At 48.9% G+C, this 15865-nt stretch overlaps 4 protein-coding genes across 4 annotated transcripts; 1 reads left to right on the forward strand and 3 right to left on the reverse strand.

Moving 5' to 3' along the window:
- Nucleotides 1-230: 230 nt before the first annotated feature.
- Nucleotides 231-1223, reverse strand: ANOM_010436 (putative serine/threonine protein kinase; the record flags this gene model as incomplete). Its single annotated transcript, XM_015555692.1, has 1 exon — nt 231-1223. The coding sequence occupies one exon, from the start codon at nt 1221-1223 to the stop codon at nt 231-233; it is 993 nt and encodes a 330-aa protein (XP_015403149.1).
- A 2140-nt stretch (nt 1224-3363) lies between these two features.
- ANOM_010437 (cation-translocating P-type ATPase) lies at nt 3364-6660 on the forward strand (the record flags this gene model as incomplete). Its single annotated transcript, XM_015555693.1, has 1 exon — nt 3364-6660. The coding sequence occupies one exon, from the start codon at nt 3364-3366 to the stop codon at nt 6658-6660; it is 3297 nt and encodes a 1098-aa protein (XP_015403148.1).
- Nucleotides 6661-7513: 853 nt separating this feature from the next.
- On the reverse strand, nt 7514-10001 carry ANOM_010438 (putative TBC domain protein; the record flags this gene model as incomplete). The annotated part of the gene is made up of 3 exons (XM_015555694.1): nt 7514-8119; nt 8171-8625; nt 8690-10001. Coding segments are annotated over 3 exons (2310 nt in total), but the record flags the coding sequence as incomplete, so codon positions are not given.
- Nucleotides 10002-11491: 1490 nt separating this feature from the next.
- ANOM_010439 (telomerase reverse transcriptase) lies at nt 11492-15623 on the reverse strand (the record flags this gene model as incomplete). The annotated part of the gene is made up of 7 exons (XM_015555695.1): nt 11492-13423; nt 13482-13901; nt 13948-14068; nt 14124-14310; nt 14366-14626; nt 14679-14991; nt 15153-15623. Coding segments are annotated over 7 exons (3705 nt in total), but the record flags the coding sequence as incomplete, so codon positions are not given.
- Nucleotides 15624-15865: the final 242 nt, after the last annotated feature.

Here is a 15865-nt window from a genome sequence, read left to right on the forward strand (position 1 = left end):
TGACATTTGGAGCCAGCCAAATAAATCGCAGTCAGCCACACTTACCACCCCATTTCCCCTGCATCACAAACCTGTACATAGTACACCCACTCAGATCGAAGTACCTCGGATGCCTTGATTCTCCGAACAGGATCAGGATGCAACATCGCATATATCACATTGCGACAACGCGTCTAGCCAATGATCAGCACAAAGAGACTTTCACCAAGTCCTTCAGACCCGGAACTGCATCATACCTCTTCCAACGCTTCAATCGGAGGATATCCGTCATACGTTTGCCGTCCGCGCAGGTACGCACAATAACCCCCATCCTCGTCCGCACAAGGCATCCTCCAGAGTAAGCGACCACATCTCATCGCCATGTACACAAGCCCTGCGGCCCATACATCGCCCGCCCTCGGATCAATCGCCGCATAGTTACTAAATTCCTCCGGCGGGAGGTAAGGTATCGATCCCCGCAACTTTCGTGGAGAGTACAACGAGGACAGTTGCAGACGTATCCTGTTCTCGGCATGTTCCCCGTTCGCAACTTCGTCTAGCAGCCACTCCGCACTCCCAAAGTCGGCCACTTTCACCGCGCCATGGGCCGTCAGAAGGATATTTTCCGTCTTCAGACCTCGATGCGCAATTGCGTTGTCATGAAGATATGTCACCGCGCGCATGATCTGCTTGAAGAAGCAATCTGCTTGAAGGGCGTCTACGCTGTCTTCGGCCGTGGCAATCAGTGCGTTCAGATTCCCGCCGGCACAATAGTCCATGACGAGACAGGTCTCGCCGTGTTCGTTCTGGAGGACATCGATGGTTTGAAGAAGGTTGGGGTGTGATACGGCCGAGGAGAGGGATTGTTCGAACCGCTGGGTAGCTCTGACGAGGGCGTCCGATGATCGACGGAGGATTTTGACGACATGGAGTTGCCTAGAAGCACCTGCGGAAGAAGATTTCCGGGCATATACTCTTACGGAGCTGTGGACGCCGTAATGCAGGATTATGGTGGATAGACCGTATCTCTCTGTTAGTGTGGAAGGAACAGTAGAAGGAGGATTTAATAAAGTCTGCCTTTCCTCGCCGTCGATGGATTCTCTTGGTAACCAGCAGCGTGCCAGGACATTCGGAAATGTCAATGAGGACAGCAGTCTAAGGCCTGATTTATGTTCGAGAGATTTTAGGTTTAGATGATGGCGATGCGTAGTATATGTACCGTAGGAATTTTGTAACTGGGACATTGTGAGCTGTATGGGGTTTGCTGCAATTTAGTATAGCAACAGAGAGCATTTATGTACACGGATCAATCGAACACACGATCAGACATTCGAGTACTTATATATAAATGTTGCATGTATTGGGTCAACTGACCATGTACATCCCATGGCAGTAGTTGCGCTAATTGGTGAAATTCCATGTTAGGGGGTTGGCGTGACATTGTTTATCCCAAGGCTGGCAGCGTAAGGGAGTGAGTGGTACAGCGTTAATTGCCTCGTCCTTGATCGGATTGGACGAAGAAAGCCCTCGTCCGAATTTCTTAGGTAAAAAACCTGGGGAAATGACGGATGGAACTTTGATTTCGGGCATAGTCGATAGCCAACTATGCTACATTTTCTATGTTCTTTCTTTAGCAGGTTCATCAATATGGCAATTATTGATGTCGGAAACCCACATAGAAATATTGTTCTGATAAATAGGAGCTTTACTGCTGCCTCACCGAGAAACATGTATAAGATCTTCAACTGCATCACCACTTTTTGATGCACTTACCATGACTGGTATGCCTGGCTTGAGCGGCGCAGGAAAACATAAAATAAGAAACAAAAAATAGAGAAGTAAAAGAGAAACAAACATTTTATCAGCCCCAGTTTAAATTTCATATACATACATCATATCAATCTTGACCAACCCCTGCGGTAGTAGATTGACTGGTTGCTGAAGGTCACCTTAAAGACGCAGTAGTCCTGAGATGGTAATAGCCGCCTGTGGCCTGGGGCACTCTTACCTCACCTGTTTGACTGCTACGTGCAAATGCCTGGATGTTTTCGGTCAATGACTAGCAGACCTGTATAGGACCAAGAAGCTGGATATCTAGAGCGAACAATCTGAAAAAGAATTCGCCGGAGAAAAAAAAACAAAAGAGCTGGTAGACGCTATCCTGTGCTGATGGCCTTCCAATCTCACGGCATCGACATTGTGTAATGGCTCATCCCCATATCTCGGTACAGCGCAGGAAAATTTTGTTCATGGACCTAGATGGGCAAGTGTTAGTGCCGGGCTGGAGGGTATACCTTCATGTCAGAGCGACAGCGGCTGGATTAGGGCTCAGGTGTCCAAGCGACTCGGATTACCTCTTTAAGCCACGAGCGAAGTTCGTGGGATGTCGTGAGGTTAGCAAATTACTAAAACCTTCAGCTCAACATGACACATTCTACTTTAGAAAGAAAGAATTGACGGGGCGAAAAAAGATTGAAAACGCGTGGGAAGTTCAGGGCCGAATGTTATTGGTCAGAATAAAAGACGCAGCTGGTGGTGAATCTGAACGCGGCGACGGTTCCTTTAATTTGGATGCCTTGAGGGATTTTCCTCAACCACACACCATCAGTCGGAGAACACTAAGCGACAGAAGTCGATCGCAATACAGTATGCGCTCCATACGAGCCTCGGTGGACAAAGTCCTCGACCAAAGTACCGGAGTACTGTGGCGCACCCACCGACCTAGTTTGAGCTTGATTTAACCCTATCGAGAAAAAAGCCTTTTGACGGAAATGGCTGCGGGATTTTACTCTGCCACTACCATCAACATGATCTCAAGAGCGGCACCTGTCACGTTCGAGGCTGTTGGATGGGAAAATTCCCTCGCTGGTCAACTACAAATGAATCTGATACGAGCTGGAGAGTGGCCATGCTCCTTCCGGTACCTGAGGCAGTCCATGGATTACCCAGAACGGCAACCCATCTGTCATTGAATCATACCTCGTCTTGAGCATGTATCCATTTTCATCCTTCGTGTTCGTCGTCAGTTCTCTCATACAGTCTTATTCCCTCATGGGCTAGTTCCATCGGGCTAGCTGCTCAGGTTTTTCCAAGCGAAGCCCGTATCGCTTCTCCGACCAATATCCACACACACTGATTCCATCACATTGTCCTCCCGTTTCCCCTCTCCATATGTCTTGGGAACGATGGCTGCCTATAAATTACCAGAAGGATAAATACTACATGGCTGTAAGCTGATTCCGTGTTCACAATCCTACCTTCTCTTCTTCCTCCCACCTCTCTACCTCTCTTGCCCACGTCTTATATGACCTAGTAGCGCCTTCGAAACTTTCCTACATCTTTCTATCCCTCTATTGTCCGTATTGATAGCTCGCCACATACACCATGGCCGAGTCACCATCGTCTTCAGATCCCTCTGAGAAGGATTTGGAAACGGGTGAACAACGCTTGGGTCGCCCAGAACGGCGGACAACCATCAAGTTTGATGGCACGTCGTCTTCAGACTCTCAAGGAGGAGTCTATCAATCTCAGCCGTCTAATCGCCCCCGCTCTCTGAGCAGGGACTCGGCGAAGAGCGGGCGAAGTGGTGTACAGAGCTCTGGGACTGCTGGTATCCCAATCGAATTTCGAACTCTGTCTATCCAAATATCGGAGGCACAGAGAGCTACCGAAGAGGTCATAAAGGAAAGGCAAGAGAAGGAGAAGCATCCAGATCATGACTACTTTGAGAGCTTAGACTTTCATATCCTCAACACAGAGAGACTGTCTCAACAACTCAATGTCGATTGCAGATATGGACTCAGTTCGTCGGCTGCTGCTCAACGACTCGAACGCGATGGCAAGAACGTGATTGCACACCACCGAGAAAACTACCTCAAAAAGATTCTCGGCTATGTCTTCGGGGGTTTCTGTTCGGTGCTGTGGGTTGGCGTGATTATCTTCTTCATCTGCTGGAAACCTCTGAGCAATCCACCCTCTGTTCCTAGTCTTGCGATGGCGATCTTGGTCATTATTGTTATTGTTCTGCAAGCAAGCTTTTCCGCCTTTCAGGATTGGTCTACAAAGCATGTGATGAACTCGATACTCAACCTGCTCCCATCTGAAGCATTGGTCCTACGTGACGGGAAGCAGACAAGAGTGCCTTCAACGGAACTTGTCGTTGGTGATATAGTGTACGTTGGTATTGGAAATAAGGTCCCAGCAGATATGCGCCTCTTCGAAAGTTCGGGAGACGTTCGCTTCGATCGTGCAGTGCTCACTGGCGAATCTGATGAGATCGACGGAGCAATAGATGCTACTGACAACAACTTTCTGGAAACGAGGAACATTGCTTTCATGGGTACCAATGTGACAAACGGAAATGCGGTTGGTATGGTGGTGCTTACTGGCAGTCGCTCTGTGATGGGTCGCATAGCTAAGATGACTGCTGGTGTAAAGGAGAAGCCAACGTTGATCCAAAAGGAGATCACACGGTTCGTCACGATTATCATTTGCCTTACCATCACGCTGGTCTTGATCATTCTATTTACCTGGGTCGGCTGGTTGCGCGTTGATCATTATGCCTTCATGAATGTCGTGGCAATGCTAAACAATGTGATGGGCTGCGTTGTTGCTTTCATACCCGAAGGCATGCCAGTCGGTGTTGCTCTCACTCTCATGATGGTTGCAAAACGTATGAAAAAGGCCAATATCCTACCCAAAGGTCTTGCCACAGTCGAGACATTGGGTTGCGTGAACGTCATCTGTTCGGACAAGACCGGCACTCTAACCCAGAATAAGATGTCAGTCAGGTCACTAGGGCTGCTCGATACGACACTCGATGTTGAACAACTTCCTAATACTCAACGCAATGAGATGTCAGAGTCCCTGAAGAACTTACTGCGCGGATCTCTGTTGTGCAATGACGCTTTTTTTGACCCCGCGACAATTGCTCTGCCAGTCAATGAGCGAGGTGTCACGGGAAATGCTACCGATGCCGCTGTCCTACGCTTCGCTGAATCTATCATGCCTGACGGTCGTAATCAGCTATCTATGTTCGAAAGAATCCATCAAGTTCCCTTCAACTCAAAGAACAAATGGATGTTAACGATTCATCGGGATCCCACTGATACAGATGGGTATCTTGTCTTCGTCAAAGGTGCACCGGACGTGTTACTTCCGAGATGCACTTCATATCGATCAGGCATCGATAACACAATCAAAGTACTGGATGAGAAAGCAAAGGGGCTGTTCTCGAATTTTCAAGCCGAATTATCGAGACGAGCGGAGCGTGTAATTGTTATCTGTCAGCGACGCTTCACTCCCCGTGCCGCTGTTGGGTCTAACGACTTCAACGACGAGGTATTGGCTGAATGTGTCCAAAGTTTAACAGTTACTGGAATCTTCGGAATAATGGATCCACCACGACTAGAGACTGCAGAGACGGTGGCGGCGTGTCGAGGGGCAGGAATTCGCTTTTTCATGGTTACGGGTGATTTCGGTCTGACTGCGGCTGCGATCGCAAGAGACATAGGTATCTTCAGTGGCACTGCTGAGCCAGATACCGTAGATGACCTGAAGCCCTTCACGGGCAGCGAAATTGACGAGAAGCAATCGCTACACTCTCGCCACAGTCTCCTCGTGGATGGCAAGCATATATCAGCCCTAAACGATTGGCAATGGGATGCCATATGCAAGTACGAGGAAATCGTGTTCGCTCGAACAACTCCCGAGCACAAATACCGCATTGTACAAGAGCTCAAGAGCCGGGACAATGTTGTTGCAGTAACAGGAGACGGAGTCAATGATGCTCCAGCACTACGAGCAGCCGACGTTGGAATTGCAGTGGTCTCCGGCAGCGATGTCGCAATTGAAGCTGCGGACCTGGTTCTCCTCGACCGATTCGATTCAATAGCCCAAGCCATCCGGCTAGGCCGTCTAGTGTTCCAAAACCTCCAAAAGGTGATCGCATACCTGCTACCCGCCGGTAGTTGGTCGGAAATCTGGCCAGTCCTGATGAACGTATTCTTCGGCGTGCCATTACCTTTGAGCTCCTTCCTCATGATCATCATCTGCGTATTCACCGATCTCTTCTGCTCCCTTTCTCTCATCATGGAGAAGGAAGAATACGACCTCCTCAGCGTTCCCCCTCGAAACCATAAGAAGGACCACCTAATCAACCTCAAGATATACGGCCAATCATACCTCTTCGTCGGCGTCATGGAGGCCTTCTGCGCCCACTCAATGTTCTTCCTGTACATGTACAAGAAAGCCGGAATCCCCTTCCACGCCCTCATCTTCGCGTTCGAGAAATACTCTGACGGCTTCTACGGCTACACACAGGACGAGCTAACCAACTTCAACAACGTCGGCCAGGGCGTCTACTTTGTCAGTCTAGTCATGCTCCAGTGGGGCAACATCCTCTCTGTCCGCAACAAACGCATGTCCATCCTCCAAGCAGACCCCGTCCGCAAACAGCGCCGGAACCCCTGGCTCCCCTTGTCGATGGCTATATCCCTCGTCATCGCAATTTTCGTCACCGAGGTGCCGGGCTTCCATAAATTATTCAACACTGCACCAGTCCCCATCGAGTTCTGGTTTATTCCTCTAGCGCTGGCGCTGGGGATCTTGCTTATGGATGAGCTTCGGAAGCTGCTGGTGCGACAGTTCCCGAAGAGTATAATCGCGAAGATCGCTTGGTGATTGAGTTTCATCCAGGGAAGACAACACGAGTACTATATTCTGGTATTTCTAGATGAATCGGGTATTTTTGATTCAAAGTTGATGATGTATGAAAAGGGTTATGGAAAAGTAGATGGTGGCAATATTGTTTCTAAGTTCATGTACATGCTTGCAATTATACATATAGTGCGATGATTGACATGTCACAAATCGGGTGTAAACCTGCGAAGATACTAGATTCTGAAAGTAATATACTACCATTTAATACTAGATGCTAGAGACATCCTCCATATCCACTGTATCTCTCTGTATTGTTCAACATATACAAGTTCCATGATAGAAGCCACTAATACAAGTGTCAACTGGGCAGATTCCCAAATAACCTATGGATCATGCTTGCATAGCCAAGACTACCCCTAAAGCTTAGCAAGGGCCAAGCTTTGAGAAATATTACCTAGATCGGTAGTGAGTTGCAGAATTGACGTAGGAGACTGGAGACAGAGTGGACTGTAATTTGCAGCTAGGCATGTAGACAGGTTCAAGGTAGGGATGTACTTCCTAAGGTAATAGATGCGGCTTATGTTGCACGCTGTCGGCATCCGGAGCTGTACAATTGCTTTCAGATACACATAATCTCAACTACGATCTATGAAATGATGTGAAATGATGTGTAGGATATCAAGTGTAAGTGATAATTAGCTCGGTTAGCATGAAATGCCTTAACCACCTATAGAAAAATATGTCCAGCGGTAAGAAGCGAAGGGAACAAAGCATAGTCAAACGAATGGTAGGTATACATGTGTAAAAGTAAAATAACCTCGCAAGGGGGAGTGTGGCTTGATGCATTAAAAAATAAATCTAACAGGGCAAACTTTTAGTCCCGCACCTTGCCAGCTTCCCTAACCTCACTCATAAATCCATCTTCATCGCCCGCGGCTGTGAGTATCCAATAGTCACCAACGCCGGCATTGGAGAATTGACCGCCACCGAAGCCCGCTGCAGATGTTACCGGAGCACTATGCCGCTCCTTAGGCTTGGCTCCGGCACTACGGGGCCCCCATCCGAGGATCTGTCTAACCGTAGCACGACTCTCGTCATCCGGTTTGGTAAATCCAAACAGTTGCGCCTGCAAGCAACCAAGGACTGCCACTGCAGCTCGAATCATGATGCGGTCTCCCTCGAATACCCAGCAGTCCCAGACGCGGCTGATACGCTCAAGGTCAAGACCATTTGTGAGGAGGGAGCGGAACATCGGCTCCCAGATCTCTTCATCCGAGAGCTGAAGCGTCTCAGTAAGGTGAGAGGCTAGACGAGGGAATTTATAACGAAGTGTCGCAGTCGTTAGTGTGTATGTACGGCTGATCGCCCCGCGGTCAAGGGTGAGGAAAGCAACAGGCAAAGATCGATTAAGTGCATTAGCCATTGCGAGAAATGCAGATGAAGGGGTTGGGAATTGAAGGACGAGGAGAGCGGCAATTGTCTGTCACTGATTAGCTTTAACGATGCATCGGTATATATAGCTGCCACTTACATGGAGACCAGTGACATAGCCCACGTCACTGCGATACATAGAGTATGCCTCCAACACGTCAATCAAAGTGTCCCGTAAAGGACCACCTTCCTGGAAGAGCTTCAAATCTGGGAATGCTGTGGATACGTCGCCTTCAATTGCCTCAAACCACTCTCGCATTCGTTTGTTACTCTCTCCAGTATCGCCATCGACCTTTGACCGTACGTCTTTGGCGCGCTGCAACGCCTTCTTGAACGTTTCCTCGGACAAAGACAGCTCATTGCCGATGGCGCGCTGCCAGGCTGTTCCTCTGCTTCGAGCAGGCACTCCACGCCACCAGAGCTCACGTGTTCTGGTTTCACCTATGGCATTCTCCCAATTGGGATAAACATAATCATCCCAGATACGCTGGAGTGTTTCTCGGGTGTTGTCCTTCTCGCACTTGGCCGAGGCAGCCTTCGCTGCACGACGCTTATCTGGTGAATTAGAGTTAGTAAGTTCTGCATAAGACAAACCGTCAGCAAACAAGAGTAATTTTACCTGCTTCCCGTGATTGTGCCATCATCCTCTTGTACTCTTTCAGATGCTTCTTTTCTTCCTTCTGATCTTTAGGAGGGAGCCAGCTGGGCCGTGTTCTTGTGAGAACCTTCTCTTTCTCTTTGCTGATAGGTAAGGGATCGATCATAATGTTGGACTTTTGCAACGGGGGTAGCTCAATGGCGCCTCGAGACCCCCGCTTAGACTCCTCACTTGACCTCAGAGACGACAAGCCGCTTTGTAGATTCTCTCCGCGCTTCTGTTCGCGCTCGTCGGCATGGTGTTCTAGAGCCTCGGTGATGATCTTTGCTTCTTCCGACAAATCAGACATCATGCTATTGTACGAATAAACACGTGGATTACGCGGGGAAATCTGGCCACGTTCGGGACCTGCAGAACTGGATCGCACAGCAGGTCGACGTGGTCGAGATCCACTTGGCGATCTTGCACCCGGCAGTGAAGCATCCTTGACGGAGTGCGACAAGGGGAGGGGCCGAGGTCCCGGACTACGACCGTTTGGACTCGTGCTTCGAGAAGCTGGGCGATCTTCAAGAGGTCGAGGGGATATCGGCACATTCCACAGACTTGCATCTTCCGGTAGCTCCTCATCTGAATCATGATATTCTTCCTCCAATTCCTTCAAGGTCTTGCGGTTTGGCTGCCATGAGTGTTTTCGGTTCAAAGGAGGCCGAGCATTGGCTGGCGACAAGGACAGACTATGAGTAGATGGCGAGGAGCCCAGACGAGATGTCGGTCGGAGGGGCGATGTGGATCGAGCACGCTGAGAGTTGGGTGTTTGTAATGGCGACTTAGCACTACCAGGGTCACGTTTATTCCCTGACTTTGATCTGGAGATACTGCGTGTCTGCAGACTGAGCATTCCGTTAATTTGCGCGGGGGGTTTGTGTAAACCCTTCGTTTGTTGCGATGTAGTGGTCAATTCGCGCGTTGTGATCACCGAGGCCTTGGACTGCATTCGTGCCGTCGATGACCGTGAAAGGCCGGGTCGGCCATAGGGCGAGGCGACAGCATTGTTATATGCTAGGTCCGCATCGTCTTCAAGGCCAATATCTTCGAAGTTGGAGATATCCGTAAAGACGCCATCGGGGCCATCGAGTTGAGAGGAGGAGCGGAAGGAGGACGACTTGGAAGACTTGGAACCGGAAAGTTCGGGCGGGGAATTGGGCGTTGTGCAAACGGTTGTCATATCGTACCGAGAAAGTTGTCTTGAATGATTTATTGGGATGAACAAGAAGCAGCAAAATGTTCCACTGTTACCGATATAGGGAATCGAATACCAGGTTCTGACTGGGTGGGTCGCGCAGCGAATGCCGAGTCAAAACTTGGTGGTAAGGAAATCGAGATGTAAGAAACGAAAGACGGTAGGGCAGGACTTTTTTCGAATCCAACACCGGACTTGTATTAAGATAATCGACTATTTAAACGTGACACCAAGGGTCATCCAGAACCCGGTAAATATCCAGACCAGGCACCCGTGGACAAGGGTGGGCGACGATGTCGCTGTTTCGGTGATATCGCAAAGTGAGATCAGGAGACTAGGACATAGATGTTCGGCGAACGCCGAATAGGAGTCACTTAACGAGAGAAAGTTCAAAGAAAGGGTAAACGAAGGAGGAAGGGATTTTGATCAAGCGAAGGACGAGAAACGATGGAAGAAAGGAAAAGGAAAAAGGAAATGGACGAGGTGGGGAGAAGGAAATAGATGGGGAAGAAAGAGAAGGGGGGATGAAATGAGATGATGGAGACTTGAAGCTGCAACCGGCGTGGCCGATGGGCCTGAGGCTGCGAGGTCACCGTCTTTGGACGTGGTCTGGCCAATCCCACGACTGCGGCTGGTGCAGTGAAACTATACCAGAAAAATACCATTCCAGATGCCGATCTCCGACCAAAGGATTCCGTGCTCACAGGCTAAGAGGCCGGGAGGATACTAGTGGCTGTCGTAATCTTACCGGCTCGAAACAAAACGCCACAGCCACAGTATCGTCACAGAAGCGTCATGCTGCATCGCTTTTGTCGAAAAAGTCATTAGAAAAACAGGGTCGTCGCGTGCGGTTGGAATCAAATCGCTGTTGTTGATGTACATCATCGCACTTGTTGACAATTGCCTTGTCGGGCCTTGAAATCAACAAAATATGTTGCCTCCCCCTTTCCAACCCCCCTTTTATGCCTGTTGGTCCAGTCACATTTGTGTCCACGCCGAAAGGTTCCGTGGTATGTGAGGTTCGTTCCACGGACCCTAATCCACAGCTTCTTCCAACACAAATTGGCCTTTATAGTGGAATTCTTCCGACGCCCGGGCACGCAGTTCGCGTTGTTTTAACTCGGAAACAACATTGTTCGTAGTATCAATAGGCTGCTACATAATTCGTTCTGATCTCAGTGGTTCCCGCAGACACGATCGGAGATCTGAGACAAAGTATTTGCCACACTCGCTCCACTCTTGAGCTGAAGCTTTCTTATTCTCTCTCCTCTGGTTTCTCCGACGTATATATTAGTTCCCACCACACATGACTGAGATTCGCTAGAAAGAATAATATAAATAAATAATAACAATACCAAGTTATGGAAGACATTACTCCGTACGGAGTATGGTCCCTACATATGTTACTGAACGGGTAACCATGTTATCTAGAACAATGATTTATTGGTCACACCGTTAGGCTAAAATCCACGCATCAGTCAACAACACTGGTAGCCGTTGCGCACTAGCTGAGACAGTGGAGATCGAGACAAAATTTTTTGCAATTTCGGCTCAACGCTCAAGGGTAAGGCTGTACATCCCAGTCAGAATCTCCAGTTACCATACATCAGGTTTCCCTTCTGTACTACTTGTGCTAGGCGCATAGCCTTCGCATCGGATCTTGGCCGGCTGCCCTTCAACACCAGTTCCAACCAGCGCAACACAAGAGCGTATCGTGTTTGTTTGCGGCGCAACACAAATTGGAACGCCGCTGCTGCGAGGTACTGAACTTGTGAATGCTGCACAGTGCATACAGAGGGCGAGAAAGATACCACGGCTGTGTCTCGCTGACCCCAGCACCTCTTGCCCTGAACGAGTCGATGTGCGAGCTGCGTTGTATCCCGGACGATCCGAATGATCACCTCAGACGAAGGGTGCGCTCGACCCCGGAGCGATCTCATATACTGATACATCTTCATAGCGGTGGTAAGGTAGTTCGCATATAGGGTTGAAAGGACCACCGTAAGTGAATTGTGATTTGTGTCAAGGTACATGGGATGCATGAGTAGCTTGAAGGATGCGAGCAATTTCCGGTGCAGCGTACGACCCGGGACTCGTGCGGATTCGACGGTCAGGGAGTTAGAGAGGGTCTCGGCAGCGGAGTCACCTCCTTCGAGTATGCGATCATGATCTTTGTGAATCTCTAAAGTGCGAGTATCAATCAAGCTCCCACAGTAGGGGAAGAGTGGAGTGTCAACCAGCCGAGGGATATGAGTCCCTTCTACAGCAGCGGTGAAATTGACGAGACTCTTGGCTGGATTGACAGAGACACCGTATGTAGGCTGTCCTTTGATCATCACCTTCAAGAAACGTTTGGCAAGGTCGGGATTCGAGGTAATTAGTAAAAAGTCGTCAACAAGACGCAGAAGTAGCGTTTCGTCCGACTGTAAAAACGCTAAAACTTCCCGCTCCATTTCTGCATAGAATAAGTTGCAGAGAATGCTAGATAGTACCGAGCCCTGGGGAATACCATTGCGCTGTCGGAAGTATTTCCGGCCAAATTTCACCAGATTATTGCGGACGTGCTCGTGGAGTAAATCCAACAGATCCTCAGTATTGCATTCTCTCTGTCCCGACGTATCAACAAAAACCGTATTCCTTCTGTGGCTAGTTCCGCCATTATTAATCGTTTCCGTCAGATGCTGTGGTCTCGCAGCGGGTGCTGCCCTGGCCACGAACTTGCGGAAAGCTTTACTCTGTTTTGTTTCGCGCATTGGCCACATGCAACCAAATTCATCTGGCGGGCGCATTTCGACATGCCTGGTAAAGTGATACGCTTCTTCAGATACCAGCGCCTCAACAAGACGGACCAGCCTATCCTGAGGGATTGTATCGAAACAAGATTGGATGTCTAGTTTAACAAAATAGAAGGCCGGCAGCGAACCGACTTCGTGGTAATGTAGCAACAAGCGTTCTTTGAATGCCTTGAGCCGCAAATGCATGTCTCCTACAGAAAATAAACACGAGCCTAGGTCATCTTGTTTCCGCATCTTCTCGTAGTTTAAGATGCCATAGATAGGGGTGATGGCTGAGTTGATACTTTGCCCCAAGAAGCGGCCTTTGCTTCCCGCCCATTTGTTGTTCCCCAACGTTCTTCGTCGCAGATTCAGAATTGGGCGAATACCAGTTGTCTTTGGAAGGAGCCGCAAGGTACCGTACGGTAGGGACCTACGACCGAGCATGCGCTCTGCTTTGTCTGACTTCAATTCCTCGAATGTAGAAAGCTTGAGGTCAGCCAAGGGCTGTTCAGTCAAGTGACGCCAGACATCGTGCCGGAAGTAGAATAAGCGATTACGGTGGGTCTGAGACTCAGTGACATAAAAGTTGGCCCGTACAAGTGGTATCAAAATCGAATCGAAGATGTAGTAGATAATTTCGTGTAATATTTCTGTCCGTTTCTGTAAATCAGATAACGAAACTTTATTCGAATTTTGGCCACGGACCGTCGGGGGTTCGAGCCAGGATATGCATGTTATCTATAAGGTACTCGCTTTAGCAATTATCTTTGGTAGGGTGTATACAACAGCGCCGTACCTTGATTCCCTTGCAGATTTCATGTATGCTTAAGCTTTCAAATCGTCGCATGCGCACGAACCGATCGACGTGCTTGAAGATAACAGTCTGGTTGCTGAATTTATGTTGACCTATGCCATAGAAGTGGGGCGGTATTAGGGTTCGTAGTACTGCTCGACAGAAAGCAGATACTGAAGAGGCTGGCGTTGCATAATCTGTCAAACTGAGTTTCGGTTTCGTAACATTTGCTTTGATGGCATGACCTTTGGCTTTCGGTCGAAGTGGAGACGTTGGCGTTGGTTCAGCTATATGATGAACTGCTACGAGCTGATGGTGACCTCGCAATTGTGTTATCAATGGTTCTGATGCTGATGATCCCAGTTCTTCACTGGGTGTCTCAGTCTGGGGATCGATAGGACCAAATTTCCAGGGACCAGTGCGCTAATACCTTAGTGCCAATTATACGAAGAAGGGTAGTGCGACACACCTGTGGTGGACAATAATGGCGTAACAATTCTCTATATGAGCATCTTTCATGGCGATTTTGCAACTGTTGAACCAGTTCTAAAGTCCTTCCTCGCAGCCTTTTGGGTACTTTCATTGATCCGCTGCATCCATCATCAGCCATGGCTAGCTTGTTTCAGGATCACTGGGTCTTGATACCTCTGCTTTTCAGACTGGGAGATCTCTTCCTCGCGAGAGGAGTAATCATTGACAGGAAGAGTAGACATGCGGCTGTCAGGCAGACAGGTGAATACATTGTGCAGACCGAATTGCCTGGGGAATATGTATTTCATAACATGCACGGTCTGCGACAATGAACCCGAAGAGGGAAAGCGATTCAGAACGTCTGCTCCAACCGTCAGTAGGAGGCTTATCCACATTATGGCTTCCAAAACACTTACGCCGGTTTGACAACCCAGACTGAACTTGCCCCTTCGCGTCGAATGCAGGGCGCGCATAAAGCATACGTCGGCGGAAGAGCACTACGCTATTTGGCTTGGAGATATCATTCGTACTGCCCTCTGTTCTGCTTTGGGGGTTAGGATTTCCATCGACTTCCACTGGCCGTGAAGAACTGCTCTTAGTAGGATGTGCAACCTTAGCATTCAGGGTTTGTGTTCCAACTGGATTATTCATTGGTTCAAGGTCTGATAGCGGAATGCCTGTATTTGCGCATAAGTAGTCATCCGCTAGGCCGTGGATGGCATGGCTTACCGCTTAATTGGTAGTAGATGCCTTTCCGACTATCTATGGCAGTAAATATCCCACAATCAAATAAGAGACTTGTCATGATGTCCTCCCCGTTGCTCCCCAAAAGTCCAAGGACGTGGGTCCAAGGAGCGCGCTTAAGGGACTGGACATTCTTGTTCGGGAATCGTGCCACTATGCCACGAAGACTGCAGGCAAGAGTCCGCGTTGTAGCTTGCAGCCCGTTCGCACGTTGAAACCCATGGGCTAAGATGTGTTTCGGTTTCTGATACGAAAATCCGCTGCGATTGAACAGCGCCGATATAACGTAATCCACAATCTGTAGAGACAGTTAGCAAGAAGCCTCCGCAGCAATCACAACTATCAGTCGGCATTTCTAGTTAATGATTGTATGCGAACCGCTATACTGCTAGCCAAAAAGCCAGATAGAGATTTCGTCGGCGCTGTTCAAGAACTCGTGAAACATATAGCTTATCTTACCTCTGCTTGAGGACAAGGGGGTCCAGTATCGGTACTGGTGACTAATGATCTATCCGGCGATGCCGTGAATTCAGCTAATTCCCGCCGTCGCTTCTGATCGCATCCTGCTGTCGGTTCATTCAGTATGCCTACTAGCGTCGTATCCAGCAGTTGTGACAGCTCTTCATCCTGGTCACCTGAACGGCCAGCACCATTGGAGTCATGACTGCGCACCGACGCTATCCTTCTGCGGCGGGATTTGGAGGATTTGGGTATTCGCTGAAGGAGATATTGTCTCAGGGTCACAACGCGTCGGTAATATATGGAGATTACTGGATGGGTTTGCTCCAATGGTTCTTCAAAGGGTCCATTGGTGACGTTCCCTCGGGTGCTGGTCTGGGGGAACAATTGCGGCAGGTCCCCTCGTGCTTGGCCATTCTTGACGGGCCGCTTTCTTTTTTGCCCATGGATGTAGATACCCTGAATAATCAACCTTACATGGTGGCAAGCGAGAATATTGATTGAAATTGATTGGTTGGTTGGTGTTGTAGTATACTAGTACTCAGCAGAGGTTGAAGGGCGGCTCTTGGCGGACGCGACGCGCTCGGACAACGCGACCTAATCTTACTGGGGTAAATTATGGTTACAACTTAGAAGTACATGTACATAATAAACCCACTATATCTAAATTTTAAATTCGATTCTGTATTCTATAGAATCCCCCCACCTAATAC

Source organism: Aspergillus nomiae, assembly GCF_001204775.2.
Source record: "Aspergillus nomiae NRRL 13137 chromosome Unknown contig00365, whole genome shotgun sequence".
Classification (NCBI taxonomy): Eukaryota; Fungi; Ascomycota; class Eurotiomycetes; order Eurotiales; family Aspergillaceae; genus Aspergillus; species Aspergillus nomiae.